At 37.5% G+C, this 24822-nt stretch overlaps 3 protein-coding genes across 4 annotated transcripts; 1 reads left to right on the top strand and 2 right to left on the bottom strand.

The window, feature by feature from the left end:
- Positions 1–1817: 1817 nt before the first annotated feature.
- Positions 1818–4840, top strand: mpdu1a (mannose-P-dolichol utilization defect 1a). 2 transcript variants are annotated; one of them, XM_052556049.1, is made up of 8 exons: positions 1818–2076; positions 2313–2471; positions 2707–2772; positions 2896–3028; positions 3113–3198; positions 3308–3426; positions 3539–3649; positions 4010–4840. In XM_052556049.1, exons 2-8 carry the CDS (start codon positions 2360–2362, stop codon positions 4154–4156), a joined length of 774 nt encoding a protein of 257 aa, XP_052412009.1. In that variant the 5' UTR covers positions 1818–2076; positions 2313–2359; the 3' UTR covers positions 4157–4840. The 2 variants fall into 2 exon arrangements, with proteins under 2 accessions (XP_052412009.1, XP_052412008.1); XM_052556048.1 differs by lacking the exon at positions 1818–2076 and having other exon boundaries at positions 2103–2471.
- A 6757-nt stretch (positions 4841–11597) lies between these two features.
- Positions 11598–13928, bottom strand: LOC127957492 (transcription factor Sox-19a-like). The gene is made up of 2 exons (XM_052556047.1): positions 12972–13928; positions 11598–12883 (listed from the first exon to the last, which is right to left on the bottom strand). The coding sequence occupies exons 1-2, from the start codon at positions 13613–13615 to the stop codon at positions 12637–12639; spliced, it is 891 nt and encodes a 296-aa protein (XP_052412007.1). The 5' UTR covers positions 13616–13928; the 3' UTR covers positions 11598–12636.
- A 3881-nt stretch (positions 13929–17809) lies between these two features.
- eif4a1b (eukaryotic translation initiation factor 4A1B) lies at positions 17810–24759 on the bottom strand. Its single transcript, XM_052556046.1, has 11 exons — positions 24636–24759; positions 23817–23865; positions 23353–23485; positions 22631–22770; positions 22140–22308; positions 20587–20696; positions 20148–20291; positions 19817–19954; positions 19220–19309; positions 18839–18918; positions 17810–18727 (listed from the first exon to the last, which is right to left on the bottom strand). The coding sequence occupies exons 1-11, from the start codon at positions 24656–24658 to the stop codon at positions 18583–18585; spliced, it is 1221 nt and encodes a 406-aa protein (XP_052412006.1). The 5' UTR covers positions 24659–24759; the 3' UTR covers positions 17810–18582.
- Positions 24760–24822: the final 63 nt, after the last annotated feature.

Here is a 24822-nt window from a genome sequence, read left to right as displayed (position 1 = left end):
TGTTTATCAACATGATTCTTCTGTAGTAAACCTGTTTTATTTCATTCAAGACATTTCCCACATTATAATATTTCCATTAAAGGAGTTGACTGATGATAAACAGATTTTGTCTGTCACACAGTACTAGTTAGTTTTTGATGTTCAGCAGAGTTTATGTTTGAGAAGAGGTGCAGTCAAGGTTCAAGGAAACTGCAAGAACTTGTCTCCTTTAAAGGCTTTTCCTGTCTGCCGAAGCCCTAATCCTAGTGTACTGAAACATGCCGACTGACACACCCTATCAGCCACAACTTGGACAAAAACTTGCTTGTCAAATGAAATGCTTCGTTCAAGTGTAAAAAAGCATTAATGGTTAGTGTCTGTTATTTCTTCGAAGTGTCTGAAAGCCTATTTTTACTTTTCTTTGCTCTTTCTCATTTTCAACATATAAGCTGGATGTCACTATCATTACATTTTGAAGAGGTCTTCCTGCAACATAGGTTGAGCTACAGAACTAACTTCTGTCTCCCGATCTCCAGCTGATAATATGCATACACCACAAAATAAATGTTGTATTTATAACACAACATTATAAAAGGTTCATATATTCAAGCCAAACATGCACATCTTAGAAACATGTGAAATCCACAGATGATGTAGGCTTACATTTACTGATAACTTAAAACAAACTGACATAAGAGTTTAGGATGTTAGGTAAGATAGTAGCTACCACTGAGTGTATTACTTTTTGGGAATCTTAAAAGATAGCTCTAATTATTGCACAGTGAAAAACTGAAAATCCAGGAACATGTTGCACTTGGTCAAATCACGCTCACCGAGGAGACATGCTCGGTTCATTTAGTTTTTTCGTGGCGACAACATAATAGGCCTAACTCGTAGGAACGTGATAATATGTTGTGGCCACGAGATATTAATTTGTGGGGACGTCGAATTAGCCCGTGGGAATGTGATATTATGTCGTGACCGCGAGATCATTTTTTTTCGAGGTAAGGACATCCTTATGTCGAGGCCTCGCGATGCTACGTTGAGAGAACGTCAAACATTTCACGTGCTCATTACTTTTTATATTGAGGGAAGGGAACGACATATTTTTAACCTGGCAACGAGTTTAATGCATAAACAAATCTGCGTGACCATAGGAACCAGAGATGTATTCATATTTTATTTTAAATAAATATATTATTCGTTATTAAATTATTATATTAACCATAGGCCCGGTAGGCTGTAAATCAATTCACTGCTCTTTTCCCCTAGTATTTGTATGTTATTATTATTATTATTATTAGCCTATTATCATTGTTTATATTTATTTCCCCCTTCATTTCGATCTCTTTCTTTGACATTCTAAATACTTTTATATATAATAACCTAGGCTACTGTAGCTCAACGTTGAATGGATTTTTTCGTGGAATGTATTTTAAATGTAACATATATTTAATTTTATTTCGGTTGATTAATAGACTAGAATTATAAGTACTATTGTGTTTCGTTGAAGAATTAATCATTAACTTAGTTTAATTTGTAAATGAAAACGCTCATTTCCCACATGGGCATAAATACAATCATAAAACCAAAAATGAATTGGCAGATAAATAAGCTTGTTGTGTTTTTAGGAGCACTGTAAGGAACATATAGCCTATGTGACTTACTAGACTGTCTCATTGCAGAGTTTAATGCCGAGAAGGACTCTAGTCTACAAGACTCTGAAGGACTGAATTAGGAGGGACCATAGACGGTAAAAGAGGGACGCAGCCTCGTTTGAGAAGCAGCCATAGAGTAACAGGTTTCCTCAAGAGGGCAGTCGGCTGAATGATCCTCGAGCGCCCCCTGGAGATACACATCTTCCTTTATTTCATCCCTCCGCCCCCAGTGCTGATGGCAAGGCGTTTGACAAACATTTGCGTAATTTGTGTAAATACAAAACGTCCAATTTGTAAACTGTAAAGTACTTCAGTTCATTTACCTTAATTAATACACTTCCAGGAAAACAGGGCTCTCATTTCGGTAGCGGTAAACCCATCATTAGAGAGCTGTTGCAGTGACTAACCAGAGACGCCCCTCTAAACTTAAACATCATTGGTGAGGCTTGCTTTGCTGTCAAACTAGAGACCTTTTTGCTGGAATTCACAAAATAAGACATGTTTTGACAGGTCATTGGTTTAAAGTTCAAAAGTGGTTTGCTTAGACGTAAGAAAAAAGACGACAAAAAGTCTCGCGTTTAATTTCGAATGACTAGTTATTTAGTTTAACCCTGTGACTGGTTATTTGTTGCTGTCAAGCAGTAAGTTTAATTGACATTATATTCCATGCTTCAGATTTGCGCAGGTACACGATAACACAAAGACTAAGGAATACATAAACTATGGACACGTCTGATGAAGGGAGGATGTCTCGTTTGAAAGAATTTTTGCTAACTTTCTTCATGCCAGAAAAATGTTATGACCACTTTTTTCTTCACTTCAACTTTATGCACGGTGAGAGACATTTTTTTCTTGAATAAACATATGTAAATATATTCAAACATACCCTGGTTTGTATAAACATGTCCTCCAAAACAATTACATTTTACAGTGGGCAATACAATTAACATCAATTTAACACATTCAATTTACAGATGACTGGTTGTAATGGTGTTATTTTTCAGGATCAAGTGATTTTGTAGAAATAACAGAATATGTATTAACTGTTTTTGTGTGTATTTGCCTCTAGTTCCCTGTCTGAAGATTCTCTCAAGTAAAACTATGGGTATATTGATTTTGGTGGGGATTGTTATTGGTAAGTAGTCTGTTTTACATCATATTTCATGTCCTCCAAAGTTGAAGTTATTACTTTTTTTCTGCTTTATATCTAATGTGCAACTGTGTTTCATAGCACGTGTGAATCTCCTTCTTCCCACAGCTCCACTCCCTCAGATTTGGAAAGTTCTTTGGTCTGGGAGTTCTAATGGACTGTGTATAACCTCCATTTTTTTGGAGATGTTGGCCATCTCTACGCATGCAGCCTTCTGTTACACTCAAAAGTTTCCCATTGGGTAAAACAACATTTGCATTCATTCTAATATATGTGTGTGTGTGTGTGTGTATAATATGTCATGAATTTGTGTGTGTCTCTGCAGTGCCTGGGGGGAAAGTTTGTTTGCATTGATCCAGATTGCTGTCCTGGCTTTGCTTGTCCAGCATTACCAAGGGAAAACCACAAAAGGTTAGACAAAGAAAAATGCGAGAGATTTAAACTATATGAGAAATGTATATACATTTTTTTTAAATGTAAATGTTCCTGTTTGAATGTTTGTTTGGGGTTTTTCTTGCAGGTGTATGTTTTCTTGCTCTATACTGTGGCTTTATGTTCCTGCTTGCCTCACCTTTGACTCCTGTGTCAGTGGTTTGGACCCTGCATGAGTGGAATGTGCTGCTGGTTATTGCTGGCAGGGTGAGACAGGTCTTAGTTCCTCCAGAGAAATATGCATAGAGAATGTGTGTCTGTACATTGTCTTTTCAAAACAAAGATAGAAGTCCTTGTGTATTTTATGATTTGTGTTTAGTTTTTCCAGGCAAGAAGTAACTTCAGATCGGGGGACACCGGACAGTTGTCTGCGCTCTCGGTTTTCCTGGTCTTTCTTGGCTCTCTGGGACGCATTTTCAGTTCCCTGCAGGTGCACACACATTTACTTGGTAACTTGGTAACTTTCCCAAGCAGTGATATTGTATGTTGGACTTACCACAAAGTCAAAGTCTGAAACTTGTGCAATTCATGCATTTTATTTTATTTTACTTTTTTGTTCCCTGTAAGTTTTGATTATACTTTTTAAACCCATAGTATAACGACATGCTCTGTCATTGATCTATGTCATCACAGAAGGTCAACTTTTAATGAACTGTAATTTGTTTTTGTTTCTTTGGAACTATAAAAATGGAAATTTGCCACGTTTAAGCAAACATTTGGCTGTTTTAATATTTCCCATTACATTTAACTTTTGTCTTTTCACACATACAATCTCTCTCTCTTTCTGAAGGTCACAGGCCTTTCTCTCTCAACTCAGTTGCATGCAGTGGCCTGCTGTAGCAGTGCGGTGATAATGGCACAGGTTCTGATGTACTGGAGTAAAAGCATGATAAACAGCAAGAAAGAAAGGGAAGTGGAAAAAGACAAGGCTGAATAAAAGAGGTAAAATAAACTTTGTTAGTGATAAATGGTGTTTAGTAATAGATTTTGAGTAAGTGAATTCAGTTAATTCAACTACAAACCATCTTGCACATATTTTCTTAAATTAGCTTCTGGGCACCCAGTTTCATCTCATACTGATATCAAATCTATATTAGTTTATTCAACTAAAGACGTCTGAATATTTGGCTAGAATGTGGGAAAAATTATCCAAACTATTCTATTTATTTGGGTAAATGTAGTACAAATAATATGGATTTTATCATTAAGTTTAAATAAGGGAAAATGTACATGATGTAAATCACAAGGCTAATTCACATGTCAGCCTCTGTGTGGCAGTAGTTATTTATAAAGCTGGTGATTTTTGCAATAAAGCACCAGTAGATGGCAGAAGAGTAGTCTTTATTAAAGTGTGTATTACTGAGTTTTTTACTGTTCATGCTGCCTCTGTCCTATATCATTATATATAAATGGTGTTTACTTTTTTTCTGTTTTTTTTTTCTGTCACCTGCTCAGATATTTTTACTCTCTTGGATTTACACCTCAGAATGTGCATTTGCACTTCTGAAAAAGAGGTTGTCAATCATTAAATGCCTCATGAAATGTATTTTCTGATATTTTCTTTTTTCTGTATTAAAATATGTTTCTGATCTATTAAAGCCCATCTAACATGTTTAAACAATTTTTGCCTCATGTTGTGTGAAAGTGTCTTTCTGGATTATTAGTGAAGTCAACAAGTGGTTAAAATGTATTGGAATGAGTGGCAGTCTGTCCCTGGTGTTGCTTAGGCGCTGTGTTAACGCTGTGGTGTGGTTTGTTTGTTGGATCTGGTTGTGTAGTCTTGGCTCTGTCTGCTTTGTGGGAGGTCTTCTCTGTAGGGCTGTGTGTGTTTCCGGAGCAGTGAAAACTCGCTGAAACGAGTCATAAAGCGTGTGTGCATGCGTGTGGTTCGTTCCTTATCTACCTGTCTGACAGATCTCAATCTACCATCATAATGATTTAATCTGCGTGTGTGTGTGGAAACACCACACTGTGCGTGTGTTTGTCCGCCCTGCCCATAAGGGGCTGAAAGAAACGTGTGGGAGGACTTGAAAGAATTATGTTAAAGAACAAAGTGATTTACTTATGTTATTTATACGTACGACTGCAGATTTCAACTGTGTGTCTCAGTGTCTGTATTATCGGAGCACTTTGATGTGTGTTGTTTGGTTGAGTGTGATAACAGCCCATTGATGAAGTTGTCTGTATATCTGAAGAATGTGGTCTTAGTGTTTGGTGAGTATTTCTATCTGTGTGGGCCGCACTCCAGATCCGACTGTAGATAGTCATTCACGGTGTTCTGAAATTTGGACAAACATGAACAAATGAAAAAAACTGAATGAATGCAGATGAAGTAAGCCTTATTTAGATGGTTGTTTCGTCAGGAACTTTTATCTGCCCGGGATTTTTTATTATTATTATAATTTTTGAAAACATTTATAATAAGCAGATTTGAAATCCTTTCCTTTATGACGTTTTCTGTGCACATGTGAAGTTGGCATTAAAAACTGGAACTGGCCACATACCTTTAACATTAATTTTTGCAGCATTTCATTCATAAATTCATTTTTTCATTTTACCATTGTTCCAGACCAAGATTTTCAGTCAAATCACCCTAAAATATGAATTATTACATTTTAAATAGTTTATGCTCTAAACAATGAGCAAAATATATACATTTGAAAAAAATAATGTGATGTTTATTATGTTTTGACACCAATAACAACTGTCCCTCAGATGTGGTGGGGTTTCCATTATGATCAACACTTCAAATTTCTTTTAAGGTTATTATACATTTTTATTTTAGAAGAAAGTTTGAAATAGGATTGTATTGTAAATGTGTATGAATATGTGCATGCATGTATATGTGTATATGTATGTATGTATGTGTATATATATATATTAGGGCTGTCAAATGATTAACATTTTTAATCAAATTAATCAGAATTTTCAGTGGATTAATCATGATTAATCACTATTTGCAATTACACCTGAATCCTAACCATTTTTTTCCCTGAAATGCATACCAAAAGATAAATAACAGGACACAGATACATAATTTTCATGTATTGATTCATCAATATGTGGTTCTTTTTTTTTCTGAATTTCAAAAGTTTAACTTTTACTTAAATCAAATTTACCTGAGCACTATATCAAACCATGCCATTTAACTACTGATAGTGTAAGAGTTTTAGGTGAACCAGTAGTTAAATATAGCCACATATCTATGAAATTAGCTCTCATTTGCTCTGCCACAATACTTTAGGATCGATATTTTCACGTCCTGAAGGCTTCAAGTGCCAGTAAAACCAAGTAAAAATGCATATGCTTTTCCAAACAGCTGTAATATTCGCTGCATTGCATGTAGGCGTTCTGCGCATGCGCAGTTTGAAACACAGGACGCTATAACAGGAAGAAGCTCCAGCGTATCAACTAGCAAAGTCGTCTCTGTTTATCGAGCTTGGCATGAATGTATTTGAGAGTAAATGGGGTAAAACTTTAAGCTTCTTCGGTGTTTTCGTCGCGGCGCTCGCCGCTGTTTTTTACTATCTTGAGAATTCAGAGATCGACGAGACTTTTCCTGACCTGAATTATTTGTTACACTGCGCATGCGTGAAATGCGTTAAAAAAATTGACGTAATTAACGACAAACAACTAATTAACGTCCTTAACGCGCTATTTTTGACAGCCCTAATATATATATATATATATATATATATATATATATATATATATATATATAGAGAGAGAGAGAGAGAGAGAGAGAGAGAGAGATATGTAGATATATAATTTTGTAATTGGGGTGCATAAAAATACTATTAGAAAGTCAAATGAGTCAGTCATTTTAATTCAACAATGTTTAAAATTAAATTTCTATCACGTCATTTTCATAATGTCAGATGATGCTGTGGTTGAAATGTGACTTTTAGAAAAAACGTGTATGTATGAAAATACATAGAAGTGTAATTAGGTGAAGAAACAGCCATGCAGCTATTTAGAGTAAAGTGGAAAAACACTTAGATAATCAGATAGCATTGCTATGTGTGTGTCTGTCTCTCTCTCTCTCTCACTCTTCTACTCTCTTCATCCTCCATGCAAGAGCAGCTGCAGCAGATCAATACTTCAATCTGAGTGTTGTAATCCCTCTGCTGTTCAGAGCAGCGTGTCAGAACTAACACTCTCCTCTGTTTCTCCTGTGAGCGAACTTAAAATAGATGAAAAAACAAAATGACGTGTTGTTTGCATGTTCAAACAAAATGTCTGTGAGAGAGAGCAAGGTAGTGAAAGAGATTAATAAAAGAAAAAGGAAAGGTGTGGAAAGGCCTTCACCGATCATGCCTGCAACGGTTCTTGAATTTTTGTCCATCTGGCCAGGTTGAGTTCATAGGAAGCATAAAAATAGTGATAGGAATGTGGTAAGATTTCAGTAGTAAAAGTGAAATCTAGTTTATCAAGCAACTTTAGTTCTTGAAATTCAGCGAACATGTTGATCCACATACAGTTGGTGTTGTCTCTCCCCCTAGCTAACTGAAACACTTTATCACCTGCCGATTTCATAGGCTTTTGTGGTGTTTGTACACACACTTCTTTGCAGTATTTAAATATAGTGAAATTGTACATTTTCTGTGAAGAAATGATTGCCTTTAAAATACATTATATGATAAGTAGGGATGCAAATACGATGATTATTCTCTTTGTGTTACAGCTGATAAATGGTACATGTTAAAGTTTTATACTATTTTGTCTAAGTGAAGTAAAAAAAACCACTAACAATTAAAATCACTGTTTTGGATTCAGGCATTACAACAATTTAATCTACAGTAAAACAAGTTGAAATTCATTTTGAGATTTGGGTTAACATATTTATATAATAGTGTTGTTAATTTTATTAGTCTTTAATGATTAACTTTAAGTGAACATTAGATGATGGCAAAGGTAGTCTAAATGTAAAAACTGGAATTAAGCACGCACAATTTTATACTGCATATAAACTGATACTGATTAAAAAAAACGTAATATCTAGCAATATCCGATATTGTACCATATTGTGCATGTGTAATGAGGACATCTGAAGAAAGTCGCTACCAGTTAAAGTCAAGATATTGCACATTTACAGAATAGAAGGAATGTGGTGGATTATATGTGTTGTATCTTAGTTTGTCTATTTTAAGATTTAGTTCTACAAACGTCATTGAATGGCAGGCGTTGAGCTGATTATAGACCAGTGTTTGCGTTATAACCGAGATGATTGACACTCAAGCAAAGTTTAAATAATTTACATGTTTCTGGTGACTCACGTTAAGCTGTGTGACGTTAGTTAAGACGATAGTGACTATATTCTGCTTACTAGTTGAGGTTTTTTGTCACTCATCGGTTTATTTTTCTTGCACAATCCTTCGGTGGCAAATACTTGCTATATCTCTCTCCCACGACATAATCACCACACCTACAATCTGACTTCTGCACTGACAAACCTGCACTACTTCTCTCTCTCGTTTCTTTTCTGTTTTTGTTGAGCATGTAAGTCAAGCGTAATAAAGTTCTAGGTGGCATTCAAGCAGACAGCAGCGGTGAAGTATGCGGTTGGTCCTGCTCTCTGTTGTAGCTCTGAACTGGAGCATAGCAACTGTGTCCCGTCGAGTCATAAAAATGAATATAGAGCCAAACTTATACCCCTGTTGGTTAAAAACGTGTTTAGCTCTATGGTAACTTTATAATGCTATTATACAGTATGTCACTTAGTAGTAATATTATGTGTGTGTGTGACTGTATTCATGGTTCATGAGAAAGTGTTTATATATGTATTTATGCATGTAAGTATGTGTGTGTGTGTGTGTGTGTGTGTGTGTGTATATTATATATATATTTGTATGTAGAGAGAGAAAGTGAGAGACTTTGTGAACTTTATTGGATTATGTATGTTTGTATGTATGTGTTTCTCAGATTGTCTAAGTGAATCAAGTCAACAGACATTTAAATGTTGTTGAACTGAAATTGCGGAGTCTGTTTCTTCCCCTTACCCTCTCTTCTTTCTTTGGTGGGTGTGGGGTTGAGTTTTGGGGTTAGTTTGGGGGATTGCTGTTGCTTTGGGAACAACCTGTAGAAGCCTCTGTTTGTTGCTAGGAGATTTTATGCTTGCAGCAAGAAAATCTGTCTTCCCTTTCAACTGAACCCCCACACATGCACACAGCGTGCGCGCACACACACACACAAAGCTCACTCAGTATTGGAGTTTGCCAGCTGATCCTTTCTGAAAATAAGATGTTAATAGCAAAACAAATCTTAAATGAGTGGATGATGCTTCTCATAGCTTCATGTATCTCTCACCCTTCCCCTGTACACTTGACATGATGTTACTGGATCTTCACAATATGGAACATATAATAGGCTACATTAAATAAACAAATGGAAGCATTAAAGTATTGTAAGTATATAAGTATTTAAACACTATCTTTGCACTATAAATGAAAACTTAATGATTCTAAAAAAAATTTCAAACATATTTTTCAATATTATATATATATATATATAATATGTGTGTGTGTGTGTGTGTTTATGTATATATAAATATGCACACATACAGTATATATTTTGAAATATTTAAATGTATATGCATTTATATAAATATATTAAACATATAAACAGCATATTTTTCTTAGATATATACATGCATGTATACATACATATATATATATATAAATGTATGGTGCCATGTCTGTGTATGGCTGTTCTTGACAAGTTAGAAGAGACATTTCTGTCTCTGTTTTTCTTTGTAACGTGACAACAAAATGTCTTCCTGTTAGGTTGAACAAGCCACACTAACTTTGATTTATGTTTTTAAATGTTTTTGAAAATTGCTTAATTAAAATCATAACTACTAAGGTTCCATGTTATTATTATTATTATTATTATTATTATTATTATTATTATTATTATATCAAGGTCTAGACCCTTTTTCTTTTTCATCTCCGGAAATTTACACCAAATAGTGCAAATAATTTACACCAACTTAAGTTTTACAAAAACAAACAACAACAACAAAAAAACAGGAAGTCATTTCCACACTTTGCAAAAGATATTGTGCTTTTAAAAAGTGTTATTGACTTATTGACACAGCTTCTTGCAATAGCATTTATGGGTCCAGCTGAATATTCTTCGTCATATGTGTAAGTGTTTATAACTCCCATCCCCCTTTCAAAACTCTTCCTTGGCATCTCCCCCCAGTTCCTCCCCTCCCCTCCACCCCCGATTAGCCGGTCCTGACTGCACCATTACCATGAGAATAGCGGGGAGCAGCGAGCGGGTTAAGCTCGGGACTGCTGAGAGAGGGGAGACGAGGCACTCAATGCAACGCTAATTTTCTGCCCGGTAGGAGAGCGAGAGAAAGGAGAACAAAGGCGAGCATAAGAGGCGCTGAGAACCGCGCGCTTTTACTGCGCGCACCTGCGTGCTCAAAAGCGCAGGACAATGAGCCTCGAAGCAGCCAATTACGGCCTGGACAGCCACTCGCTTTCTCTCCTGGAAAAAGCGGGCAAAGTATGAAAAAAACGAGAGAAAGGGAGGATATTCTTCCGACCTCTGCGTTTTGATCTTCCTAACTTTTATCAGTTTTAATCGATGTCCACTTTCTTCTCGGGGTTAGGTGACGGAGGTCAGATGTCCCCTCAACACTCCCTGTCCCTCCCAAATCAGTGTCCTTTGCACTCATTGTTCCCATTTCTTGCTTAATTTGGTGCGTTTTAGCTAATTATAATATGAGTCATATCGACTTAAATGCGTTAATGTCGAGACCATAAGCCCACTATCGTATTAACGATGAATTAAACGAGTCTAGACGCTTTTAAATGGACTGTCTTATGAAGCGGATCCATATGGGTTTTGACTAATTTCAGCAATATCGCAATAAAAGCCGATGTGTTTGGGCTGGGCTTTTCTGCACTTATCACATTATCGTTTACTTCGTCGAAGTGTGTAGGTTGTGGCGCAGGAGGAAAGCAACACCTGTCATGTTATCATTAAACAAACTTGAGGAATTAGCTACTTATGAATGTCACAATGTAAAGTGTGTTTCAATGTAACTGAATTTGCTAAATCTGTGCAAGAGGAAACAGATGGAGTTAAAATGCTACCTCAAAGTTAGCTTCAGCCCTCACACATTTTTTGGGGCCCATTTCTACAATATTGTTTAGATAAGAAAAAAATCATTCTGAAGAGAGACATTATTTTTTGTTATTAAATTATTTCCTATTTCCATATATATATATAAATAAAAATAATTTATTTTAAAGCTTGGTGAAATTCACATTTACGGATTAGCATGACATTGTATTTCAGTTATAAAATTAATGAAAGTAGTCTGGTTTTCATTAATATAATGAGAACAAAGAAAGAGTACTGTGTACAAAAATAATAAAATATTTTATTACATTTTTTTGTTTTTCTATCAAGGTTGTCCAGTCACATACAAGATTATTAACCCTTACTATAAGGGCTTAAAAGTAAAAAAAAAAAAAGAGAGAAACATTTCACAGCAATACATTCTCAGTCAAACAGTCTTTTAACAAGCTCATAAAGTTTTTGTTTTCTAATGAACATTATTCAAAACGTTTTGACTCCCTTTTTTTACACACACACACACACAAAAAAACACTTCTATTCACAATATTCTATTTCTCAAAGGAGTTATGAATTAATTGTTCTTTTTTATATAGAAAATAGTCAAATCCCTCTAAGCGGGATCTCTATTTCTCTTTTACTTTTTAATGCAACAAAAATTTGTTGACGCTCAGGACATGTGTCTACACTAACAAAAATGTCTAAACCGTTGTGCATTTCATATTTTTTGCATTACCTAAAACAATGAAGAGCAGCACAATGTTACAAAGTCTTATGGTATGAAAGCTTAAAAGTTAAACTTGAGAGATTCACTTTGAGGTGTTTCGATCATCAGGACAAGCAGCGACTGAGGGAATGTGTGCTCCGTTCCCTTCTTTTTCCTATTTAGCGTTTACAGCAATGCTTTTAAAGTCAGTAGTCGGTGAGATATTATACTAGCTGGTTGACTATGCAAATAAGAAGCAGTAATCAACCATTTTGCTAGCTGATTACAAAAAAAAAAAAAAAAAATGTGCCGAGTTACTACCATGAGTGATTCCAACAACAGTGCACCAGGCCTCACTGGCATAATCATCAAACATTGTACAAAAAAACAAAGACATGGACCTTAACAAAAGAAAAAAATGTTATAGAAAGGGGTGACACGCATTCCACACAATAATCTGAGGCACTTTAACAAGGCCAGAAGTCCAGCTGCCTTGGGATTCCAGTTCGGCCATGTGTCCACACACCCTCATCCTTTTTTACATATCAAGTTAATGTACAGCCAACATCAGTGGCCCTCCAGACCCGAAACAGGAAGATGTATTAACAGTTTCCTGATCAGATGTGGGTGAGAGGTGCTGTACCGGTGAGGTAATGCTGTTGGATGTTGGAATAGCCCCTCTGTGCTCCACTGTCTGTGGTGTCTCCACCAGGGATATACATGCTAATCATGTCCCTCAGGTCTCCTTGTAAAGGACCCCGCTGGTGGCTGTGGGCTCCGGTGGGAGAGTGAGACACCTGGTCTGGTTTCACCATGGACATGACCGGGCTGGGCTGCTGGGGGGTGCTGCTGTAGGACATGGGGCTGGAGAGAACAAAAGAAAACTTTTAAAGTGTGCATGTCTTTTAGTGCACATGCAAATATCTAACTGTAAGAAGAGTTATAACCTTACCTGTAGGAGTTGGCACTATTCATGTAAGTCTGTGCGGTGGCCATGGCAGATGGATACTGGAGGGCAGACAGATCGTAGCGGTGCAGCTGCTGACTGTAGCCCAGAGCATCCGTCTGCATGCCAGTGTAGCCACCTGTGTGACCCCAGCCATAGCTGTCCATCCGCGGGCTTCCACCTGATCCCTGAGCCGCGGCTGCCGCTAGTAAGTTGCCGGCTGATAGAGGATACTTAGCAGCCGGGTTATCCTTCTTCAGCATGGGTTTCGTCTTGCGTCGGGGTTTGTATTTGTAATCTGGGTATTCCTTCATGTGCAGTGCGCGGAGCCGCTTGGCCTCGTCAATAAACGGGCGCTTCTCCGCGTCCGTCAGCAGCTTCCACTCTGCGCCAAGGCGCTTGCTAATCTCAGAGTTGTGCATTTTGGGGTTCTCCTGTGCCATTTTGCGCCTCTGACCCCGAGACCAGACCATGAACGCGTTCATGGGCCTCTTAACTTTGTCCATTGGATCGCTACTCTGTTGTTGGTTGTTGACAGCCGATTTGGCGGCTCCGTGCGTCACTCCACCGTTCAGCTGGGTCATTCCCTGCGCGCTTTGGTGCGCCGGTGCCACGGCGGATTTCATATCGTGTTCCAGCATGCTGTACATGGCTGACAACAGAGGTTAGTGGTGATACTTAAGTATCACCGTAAACTATTAACTAGTCTAACTTAAAATCAAATCCACTGACTCTCACTGCCCGCGAAAGTAAATGTTTACGCGTTGCGCTCTGGACATATAAGTCCAAAAGACGAGAGCGAACTGATTGTAACTACAGCCAAAGTGTTTGTAAACGCCTAAAGACTACGAACAAGTTCTGAAGTGACGTTAGTTAGTCTTAAAAGCGAAACAGGTCCGAGCTGAATTCTCTGTGCGTCCTACCAGCGACTCTTTCAGTGCGTGAGTGATAATAGAATTTCATCACTGTCCGCCTCCAGCTGCTTTCTTTCTCTCCACATTAGCATCACTAAAGAAGGGGTGCGGTGAATGTGGAGAGGCCAAGAGCAGGAGGAGGACTCAGTTTTAGGGAGAAGAGTTTCTGTCTTCACCTGCAACTCTTTAAACGGATTTAACAATGTTTTACAGTGGCCAAAGTTCATTCTGAAAAACAAAACAAAAACAACAATGAACACCAAAGTGTGTTATGAACAGCTTATACTCATTCTTTTTCAGTCTTTATCTGTTTATTTTTTTACTTATCGATTTCTGACCAAAACAAAACCATCTATTTATTCTTATACACTTGTTACCTGATGAAAAGGCAACTTTTAGATTTTGTATTTGGTTTATTGAACAAAATGAATGCCTTTTCTGTATTTTTAATAGGTGACGTTTCATTGTTATTAATATGTTATAATACCAAACATCTTTAAATGTTGCGTTACACCATATAAAGCTGCATTTCTTAGTTTTAATATATGTTGGATTACATAGCTTTTTTTAAGGAACAGAATGGACTATTTGTAGTTGATTTAACCATTACTAGCTTTGTGTTGAAGGTCATCACACTACAGTGTGCTTCAGTAACATTAGTAACATTGTCATACTTTAGTACATTGTCTAAGATTGTTCCCTACAGACCAACAACACAAAATACATCAAAAAAGTGTTTACAAACATGCTGGAGACATTTACATCTAGTTAAAGAATCCACACTCTAAAATGATGATGTTGTTATTATGACAAAAGTTTTTATTTGTGGAATTCTACATAATATTAGTAAGTGAAGTTATGAAGATTGTTGATACATAACATGATCCTTCTGAAATCATTCCCCTATGCTAATTTCATGCACATTTTGAAAAGACGTAGAGAGGTGTCTTCCACCCCAGTGAGTCGTCTCCTCTAATGACCGCAGGTGTGAGTAGTTACTCCTTATCACCCAGCCATCCATACACATTAGTTTCTATAGGCATCACTTCACACTTCTTTTGAGTCCTGCATCCCCAAACACAGCCACTACGACTGACTATCAGTAAGAAGTGTGACAATGAACTCCCTCCCTCTGAGTTTAGCTTGTACTAACACATCATCTGAACGTTCCTAAAAGACCTGCAGAAAGGCTGTTATAAAAATGGTTTCATTAGGTCATTGTAATATAACTTACAAAAGTTGCTAGTTTACTATTAATCTGCAATGCACTCTTAAAAATAATTGTTCCTTTATTGGGATATTGAGTTCCACAAAAAAAAGTTAACATCCATTCCAATGCAAACGAAAAGGGGAAGCGGTTCTTTAGATTATTAAATTGTTCTTTTAAGAGTTGTTCTTTGGTTGTTCTGTGGCATCACTACGAATCCCTTCTTTATTTTTAAGAGCTTAGATGGCTTTACATTTTCATCAGTGAACAAATGAATCCGATCATCAGCGTTCTGAGAACAGGATAATGAGAACTTGTTGTACTTATTCTTCTCTTTTTTGTTTGTTTCTCCCATCTAATCATTGACAATATGCATAATAATGGTTTGTGGAAACCCTCTTTTGAATTTAGCTTTTTTTTTTCATCTGTAAAAAATGATCAGATCCTCAGCAGTCCAATAACAGGAGAAGGAGTGTCTGTACTCTATTCTTATCTATTTTGTTTTAGTTTCTCAGGTATAATCATTGATAATATGCTCTTAAAAATACAAGTTCTTCATTGGCATTGAAGGTTCCATGGAACACCTTTAACACCCATTGAACAAAAAGTTGTTTAGGTGAAAAAAGATCAGTGTAATAGAGTATAGCTTTTTAATACATTTTCTTTACACTGACATTATTATTTTTTTTGGGTGGAACCGAAGTTGTTGGCAATGATTCTGCTCATGGAACATGATCATAAATTAGAAGTCTGAATAATATTTTTTTAGATTGTGTCATTGTAGATACAATTCTAAGGATACTGAAAGAATATAATTGTGCAAAGGTGAAAAACATGTTGATTTTAACCAGCAGAAGCCATGCATGGTCTCTGTGTTAGACGGTGACTTATAAAATCAGAATCTTCTATTGGATTAGTATGTTTTCTCTGGCTTTGTGACACGTTGAGTGACTGAAACCTATGACCCATTTACCACACCAATATTCCATAGAAGAGCAACAAGTTGTATTACCTCAAACCAGAGCAGGAATGGAAAAAACGGCTGCAGTTTTCTTCTGGCTCACGGCCTGACGCTACAAAACCCCACTGTACGGCGTCAATATTGACTCGAGCCATTGTCACAAGTCATTGTCACACACTTATTATACAATTAACCTTACTTTATGTGGAGGCTGAATATGGAGTGTGCCGGAGCTATTGTCCATGAGTCATTCTCATGTATGGGATCAGTCTCATTATAAGCAAGAGCAGGAGAATAAAGAGAGGAAACACATTGATGTCTCCTGGTGTTGTGTCGACAATCAAATCAAAATTTAAGTGGGGGCCTCGCGAGCGAGCTGGAGAGTCCAGAGAAAGCCTGAAAGAATCCAAACATCATACATGCGAGAGACGCAGAGATCCAGAATGACAGATTGGATGGTCGGAGATAAAAGAAAGAGGAAAAAATGAAGTAGGGAGGGGGGCTTCGAGCGAAAAGAAAGAGCGATGGACAGAGGGAGGGGAGGAGGACGGTGGTGGAAGAAAAGCATGAGAGACAGCGAGGGTGGAAAAAGGGGGTCGAGAAGAAAGAAGAAAGTAAGAGGGAGAGAGAGCGGAGGAGCAGGGGGGTTGGTTAGTCGCTGGAGAAAGTTCTTAAGCTTTTTCAATGACAAGCAGATTGAAAGCCCCTCTATTCAACCGCTCTCCGGCTTCTGTTCTCATGTAAATGGAGCCGCGGCCTTCCCTCCATCCATCACACTGCCCCGTAGTCCAGCCAGGCCTTTACGAGCCTCCCACTTGCAAAATCACCATGCCCCACAATCACTGTGGCCACAGAAGGGGGGTGGGGAGGCGGCGAGGCCACCAACGCTGTGCGAGAAACTGAAATCCGTTGGGGATGGTAAGGTGCCGTGGAATTGCGATGGGGATGAAGGTGATGAAGAGGAGAGAGATTCAGTTAACAGTTTATGGGCAATTTGAAAAGCAGTGCAATTCGTAAATACTAGCAAACTCTTCCAATGTGCCATGAGTGATTTTTTAGTTAATTTGCAACATCTGGTAAATGCCTTCATGCATATGCTACATGTTGATTACTTGTCTGGTAAAGGCAAAACTTAAATTTAACAGAATTGTTATAGAACAGGAGCTCTGGATTTCTAATAGTTTTGGGTTGAATTTGATCGTTATACTTCAGAACCAGATACTTTCTAAGCTCTAGTCTATCGGTTTACTGCAGTGTGTTCTTGCATGCTCAAGGTTCAGATCTGCCGTGTGGAGTCTCCATCCAGTGTTGAACAATGGCGTTACAGTATCTTTTTACTATAAACAACTTTTTTGTATATCTATTAGTTAGGTTAAAAAAATAAGAGCAATTTTCAGTCAATTAAAAGTTCACATGCAGTAAAAAATCATGTCCGATTCTGCTTTTAAATGTATTAACAAATGGACATTCATGTAACTCTTTAACCTCAAATCCTTTCAGTGTTTTTTTTAAAGCTGGATAGAATAACTAAAGGTTTAGGGGTTGGTTAAAACATGACTGTGAAGTGAACACATAATAAGGTTTAATTTGTAAAGATTCCAATGTAGATTCTTTACATTAGCACCCGCCAAAATTAAAAAACTGAATATTTCTGTTATCATGCAACTAACATTTAGTCATATTAACAACTTGAACCTGCAAAAAGAAAAAAAAGGCAATCAGCATACCCATACTTGCAAACAACTTAACGACAAGAAAAGAGTGAGGCTGTAGCTTTATTGAAATTCACCCCCTCCTCCAAAAAAACTAAATACACTCGCAAAACTATTTAAAAGAAAAAACAAGAAAAAAGTTGCAATATAATTTTTTTCTCCATCACATTTTTGTACCACCAGTCAAAATTAATCTGTGTAAGGATTTCCAAATATCTCAATTGACTCAGAAATCTTACATCAAATACTGTATAAGGGTGATTAAATAGATCTGTTACAGTTTTATAGCAAACAGTACAGCAACGAGTAATTTGAGAAAAATAAAATAAAATAAATAGTGAATCAAATCCAATGCTTTTCATGTCTGATTAAAATCTGGCACACTTTTACCACATGGCCCAAATACACCAGCAGCATGAGGTGTGTTTAAAGAAACAATCACAGAAGCTGGAAACCAGTAACTGTAGTCCAATTACTCCTTCAAAAAATCTGATGATTCCCAGCTTAAATAAAAAAAATGAGCCCAGGATGACTAATCAGGAGCAGAGTGACAGAACATGCATCTCTTCTCCATGAGATGGCTGAGCCCACATCTCAATGTCTATTATGAAGGTTGATGGAGATAAAGTGATTTACATTCAGCATTTGAGATTTAAAAAAATTGATCAATTTTGGGGAAAATAAAATGACTGATTTGCAACTGTGGAAGCGCAGGGAGTTGCATGTTCCCTGCTCCTTTCAGAAGTGCTTAAACTAGAAAATAAAGAGAGCGATTGTAGAGATAGGGAGAAGGGGGTGTCTCTAGATCCGGTCAAATAAATCTCTAGATCAAGTCAGCCACATTCATGGGCATCTCTTCTACGGTGGTGTTGTAGAAGGTCTCGATGTCCCGCAGAGTACGCTTGTCATCTTCTGTCACCATGTTGATGGCTACACCTTTCCTACCAAAACGGCCTCCTCTACCAATCCTAAGAGCGTTAAAGATGACATGCGTGTCATTAGAAACAATAAGACAGCACTGGAAATAATTAATTTGCTTAAGTCAAGCTCAAGGATAGAATGGTGTACCAAACACAAACCTATGAATGTAATTCTCACGGTTGGTTGGCAAGTCATAGTTGATCACCAAAGACACCTGCTGGACATCAATACCTCTGGCCTGTGAATGAGAGAAGACATTTTCTTTTTATTCCCAGTGTTTTTCAATTCCAGTATCAAAGCTCACTTACTAGAACTTACAATTGCTAGCATTGATATTTAACATATACTTGATAAAGCTATGGAGAAGGACAGAATGAGCCATCCATAGCAGAATAGACACACTATATTTATACCAAATACTATAATTACCCCAAAGCACTAGAGGGTACTAAGGAGTCAGACAACCTCATCTGTTATATGGACCCAATTTTAATAGAATTCATTCCATTAGGAGAACATGCACTGATGTATTTGCTCACCAGCAGATCTGTGGTAATAAGGACACGGCTAGAACCAGAGCGAAACTCCCTCATAATCAGGTCACGGTCCTTTTGGTCCATGTCTCCATGCTGACGAATATAACACACCACACTGTATACATTACATTATTCACATTTACAGTATTCATTAGACAGAAAATTATATAGAGGAGCACATATCAGAGCATCAGTGTGTAGAATGAATAGAATAATCCACAGCATCAATGCACAGCGCAAAAGTTAAATAAACAAATGAATACATTCAAAGAGATCATTCATCCAAAAATGAAAAGTTGGTCTTTTACTCATTGTCATGTCGTTTCAAACCGGTTATGCATTAAATGCCCGTTCTTCCTCTGTGGAAGACAAAATATGATATTCTGAAAAATGTTGATAACCAAACAGTTTTGGTTCCCGCTGACCTCCACTGTATTTTTTGTTTGCATGTTGGAAGCCAGTGGGAACCAAGAGAGTTTAGCTACCAACAATCTTCATTTTAATTTTGATTGTTTTAATAAGATATGTATAGCTCTCTGAAAGTGATCCCAATGCTACTTGTTCCAGTTATAGTTGCAGTGTGACACTTTTAGTATTTACCAGAGCTGAGACAGTGAAGTCCCTGGCATGCATCTTCTCTGTGAGCCAGTCTACTTTCCGGCGTGTGTTAATGAAGATCACTGCCTGAGTGATGGTTAGAGTCTCGTAGAGATCACAGAGAGTATCCAGCTTCCATTCCTGACAAAACACACACACACCAACACGATGACCTGTTAACAGCCATTAGTCAAAATCAATTCACATGAACACTCAATGTGTCCTTTTAAAATGGCAAAAAATTCTGCTGCATTCATGTATGTAATCCATGCGTGTCTGCTATTATCGCTTTGCATAAAGGTACCCCAAGATCGGACAGTTGACAGCACTGTACCTCTTTTTCAACGTTGATGTAGAACTGACGAATACCCTCAAGGGTGAGCTCCTCTTTCTTCACCAGGATACGGATTGGTTCTCGCATAAACTTGGTAGTGACATCCAGCACCTCCACAGGCATGGTGGCTGACAGCAGCACCACCTGGAGGACCGACGGCACAACAACATGCTGAGGCCTACTCACATTTATAAACAAAGACATTAGCACATGATATGAACCCTTAAATAAAGCTGGCTCTCCTAAAAAGCTACTGGTATTAACAGAACTGAAGTGGACTCAATAGAAGCAATGAAAATCCAGATTTCATTGCCATTTGTGTTTGTTTGTACTTGTTGCTGCTTTGGCATATTCTCATATACACTAATGCAATTAAGCTTGGAAATAATCAGCATGGTAACAGCCCATACAGGAAATACAGTCTGTTTCACATGCTAACCTGTATGCTAGTAGTGAGTTTCTGGAAAATCTCGTAGATCTGGTCCTTGAAACCACGACTCAGCATCTCATCCGCTTCATCCAGCACAAACATTTTAATGTACTTAGAAGCTGGAAGAGGGGTGAACACAAAAAAGATAAATGACAGAAATAATGTGCAATAATATTAATAAATAAACAGGGTCACAAGAAAAATTTAAGCGAATTCCTAAATTCTAATGAAGTTCTCAAATATTTTCTTATTTTCTTTTTATAAATATACAATTATAAAATGACATGCCCCTATTTGAGTCAGTTTTAAACTTAAATACATTTTTCTTAGTAGTTACTGAATTCTGAATTCAGCAAATAGTCAAGTCATGCATAATCATGACAGATCATTGTTCACATAAAAAAAAAAAAAACTCTAGGTATAAAACATATTAAGCATTACATTATTGATCTACATTTCAAACAACACAGTTCAATTAAACATCCTAGCTTTTAAGACAATTTGGAGGTTATAATAACTTCAAGAGGATTTTTAGGAACCTTCTTTTCATGAATTTTGAGTAAAAAATTAAAAAAATGGTTTTAAAGGGGTCATCGGATGATAATTTCACTTATACATGTTGTTTGAACATAAATGTGTGTTGGCAGTATGTATACCATAGACTGTATAAAAACATGGACATAATGTCCGTCACATCAAACAAAGTGTTTTTGAAGATCAAATTGGGCGGAGCGGGCCAATCCCAGATTATCGAAAATGGGCAAAAAGGCGGGAACTGGTTGCTGAAGCCATGCCCACCTAGCTCGACAGCAGCGGCAATCCACCTGTCACTCAAGCTATATAGACCAAAATCATTTTTTGTCATCCATAAAATGTATTGCTGTTCTGTTGTAAGTAATCTTAAAGATTCCTAAATGCATCTACTTTCAGAAGGCCAAATAAAGTGCTTTTGCTTTCTCCTAGATACACACAGCATCTCTTTGACACAGCTGCTTCAACGACCCCTTTAACATATGGAGTCTATGGGATTGGCTTCCTTTTGCAGCCAGCCTCTAGCGGCCAGTTGACGTATAACAGTTTAAGCTTCTTCCGTGATGGCTTCACGAGAGAGAGCGTACACATCTTTTTTTTATTTAATCCCTGGTTTTTATTTAATCCCTAAAAATAGTATCCCCTTTGTCAAATCAGGCCGTTCTCAGCTTTTTGTTTTTGTGATGTTACACGGACGAAGACTGCTCCCATGAAAGTTGATTGACACGGCCGTTCATTAGTACTTAAAACAACATGAAAAAAATGGGTTGGTTTCTGCGGAGCTGTTTATGACAGTAATAAAAGGGTGTTTTTTACATTACCATTGAGAATTTTTTTTTACCAGAGTATGTTTTAGACTTTTCATTAAGACCCTAAAGAATCATATCAACTTCCGATGACCCCTTTAAGAAATATTTTTGGAAATGCAAAATAATTTTAACTTTACTATTAAGTTAGAAAATAAATTATTCCTAGAACTTTTTTGTGAATCCAGCCCCAGCACTTGATCTCTCACAATATGGAGTACTCACAGAGGAACTTTCGGTTAAGCATGTCGTAGACGCGACCTGGGGTTCCCACTACAATGTGCGGTGCCTCTGCCTGCAGCTTTTGGACCTCATTGCGCACATTGGTCCCACCGATGCAGGCATGGCACGTTGCACCCATATAGTCTCCAAGAGCCAGAATCACTTTCTGGATCTGTATGGACAAAGAAAATCAAGTGTAATGTAACCTTTAAAATATTTCTAAGACAAAAAGCAAAAAGGTCTGTACTTGCATTGATAGCAAGTGTGCCTCTGTCCAAAGCTTTTTTCATGTAACTACTACTTACCGCTGTTTTTATATATATATTTATATTTTTATTATTTTACACAATACTACATACTAGCTTACGATTTCCAAATAAGCACTTTCATTTTTATAGTAATATATTTACTCACACACAACTGAAACCTCTCCCATACCCAAAACATAGTTATACTGTCCTACTCAAAGCAGTGAGCACAGAGACAGCACTAACCTGCTGAGCTAATTCACGGGTGGGTGCCAGAACCAAGGCCTGAGAACCTTTTAGCTCTATGTCAATCTGCTGCAGGATAGAGATGGCAAAGGTGGCAGTCTTGCCCGTACCTGACTGAGCCTGTGCAATGACATCATATCCTAGTGTGGGGAAAGACAAAAGGTCAGAAAATGAGCTCGAACTTCTTCTTCAACACACAAAGATGGGCAATTGCAGCCTAAACCCTTTGGGGGGGGGGGGGGGGGGTCTCACAATGGACAAAAATCACATAGCCCTGTTGTGCCATTCTTTAAATCTGTGTTCTAGAAGTAAATGTACTTCAGTGGTGCCATGCATTGTTTGTCCGTGGCACCCAGCTATTAATCTAGAAGCAGTTCAAAATCCTGTCTTCCATTAAATTACAATATTTTTCTTCCAAATCATTGTTAATGTACATAATAACATTGTCATTTGTGTTTCTGTAGCTTGAATGGCTATATGCTTCATATAGAGACCTGTAACACAGATCACGCTTTCTCTTTGTCTTTTTTGCCCTAACACTGAACTCAAAACTAACTCATCAGTGCAACTTTGTTCATTTTTGAAGTGAACAGATGAACTGTTTTGGACTGTCATCTTCAACTGAATGTGACTTTTCCAGTGTACAAATACTTGTGAGTTGACACACACACACACACACACACACACACACACACACACACATAAAGTTAAAGGTATCTTACCCTTGATACAAGGGAGAATAGCCCTTTGCTGGATGGCAGAGGGCTTCTCAAAACCATAAGCATAGATTCCCCTGAGAAGAGTCTCACGCAGGTTCATGTCATCAAAGCTGTCCACGATCTCATGCCAGTTACTCTGCAATTACAGGAAAAAAAATACAGATTAAGATACAGAAGGCCACGGACAAGCTAATCTTTACTCCATCTCGCTCTGAAAAGAAAGGACTTGCTATCTGTCATTCAATGCATAATGCATAAAGGATAACAGGTTGGCAGTTTTTCAAAAAAAAAAAAGGGGGAATCACTGACCCCCACAGTGAGGATAAGACAGTGAAAACAACTGACAGCACATTCAGTGCCATCCCCCTTCTCACAGCTGTGCCAGGAGAGACATGCAGGGAAATATATATACACACACACACAGCGTGTATGCAGAATAGTTAGATGTGAAAAACTTATGAACTCACTTCGATGATTCCATCTGGCTCCATGCCCTCGGGGCCATTGTCTCTAGGTCTGCAAAAGAATTAGCACTAAACACATTAGAACCATAAAGTTATTAATGACAGACATATAGATATTGTATTGATCTATCAATGGAAACTATGCTGCAATAGCAGTAAAACAGCACTGTAAGGTAAACAGGGCAGTGTAACATATTACAGGAATAAATAAGTACATTATACACTAATATTCATTGTGTGAATATTTATATATAGACCTTATGCACTAATATTCTATGAAGAGGTCATATATTATGTCTGTGTATGTCAAATAAGAAAAACAAAACAGATTTACCATTAAAGTAGTATGACATTAATTTAGCAACTGTAAACCGGTTTGCATGTACAGTTTTAAACAGAAAATGTATTTAATAGAGAAAATCAGCAGAATAGTTTTATGTGTGTGCAACATTAAAGAACTGGGGGGAAAAAAACAGGCTTTACTCGGGGCCACTAATGGGTTATGTGTCCAGCAGTTCTAAATCCGTAGGATTGAACGCATTAGGTTCATATAACAACACACCGTTCATGATCTAAACCATATTTTTTTGAACATTAGAGATCTTTCACCGTCAATATCCTCAAGCAGGCCCGGCTGCTAAGCGCTCATATGCTAACGCCGGGTTTAAAAAAAAACTCATTTACGACATTCAAGATCAGCAAACTCAAGTACTTCCAACAGCATCTAGAAGCGGGATTACTACATCGACTGACAACATGTATGCATATGGTTTCTCATTCATAAATAAATACGTCAAGATCGTTAAATTCCGTCTGCCCTACCTCCCTTCATATTCTGCCGACATTATCACAAAGGGCGAGCACACCGTGAAAATGTTTTATATAGTTTAACACGGGTTTCTTACTAAAATTGTGATTGCTGCATTCGACCATCAGTCAGAATATGTCCCGCCCTTCACATATTCTTATTGGGTAGTACAGACGTCACTCAACAAATGGTAGCCGCAAC

Source organism: Carassius gibelio, chromosome B5 (assembly GCF_023724105.1).
Source record: "Carassius gibelio isolate Cgi1373 ecotype wild population from Czech Republic chromosome B5, carGib1.2-hapl.c, whole genome shotgun sequence".
NCBI lineage: Eukaryota > Metazoa > Chordata > Actinopteri > Cypriniformes > Cyprinidae > Carassius > Carassius gibelio.
The sequence above is the reverse complement of the archived record's forward strand: the minus strand, read 5'-3'. Positions and strand labels throughout refer to the sequence as shown.

Bases quoted from the DNA above. Each gene is read 5' to 3' on its own strand.
- mpdu1a (XM_052556049.1), top strand. From the start codon at position 2,360: ATGGACACGTCTGATGAAGGGAGGATGTCTCGTTTGAAAGAATTTTTG. The intron at 3,029-3,112 runs GTAAAACAACAT...GTGTCTCTGCAG, and splicing joins ACTCAAAAGTTTCCCATTGG to TGCCTGGGGGGAAAGTTTGT. The intron at 3,427-3,538 runs GTGAGACAGGTC...ATTTGTGTTTAG, and splicing joins TGCTGGTTATTGCTGGCAGG to TTTTTCCAGGCAAGAAGTAA.
- eif4a1b (XM_052556046.1), bottom strand. From the start codon at position 24,658: ATGTCGGCAGAATATGAAGGGAG. The intron at 22,771-23,352 runs GTAAGATACCTT...TCCCCACACTAG, and splicing joins TATTCTCCCTTGTATCAAGG to GATATGATGTCATTGCACAG. The intron at 20,292-20,586 runs GTTAGCATGTGA...TCGGTCCTCCAG, and splicing joins AACTCACTACTAGCATACAG to GTGGTGCTGCTGTCAGCCAC.
- LOC127957492 (XM_052556047.1), bottom strand. From the start codon at position 13,615: ATGTACAGCATGCTGGAACACGATATGAAATCCGCCGTGGCACCGGCG. The intron at 12,884-12,971 runs GTAAGGTTATAA...TGTTCTCTCCAG, and splicing joins AATAGTGCCAACTCCTACAG to CCCCATGTCCTACAGCAGCA.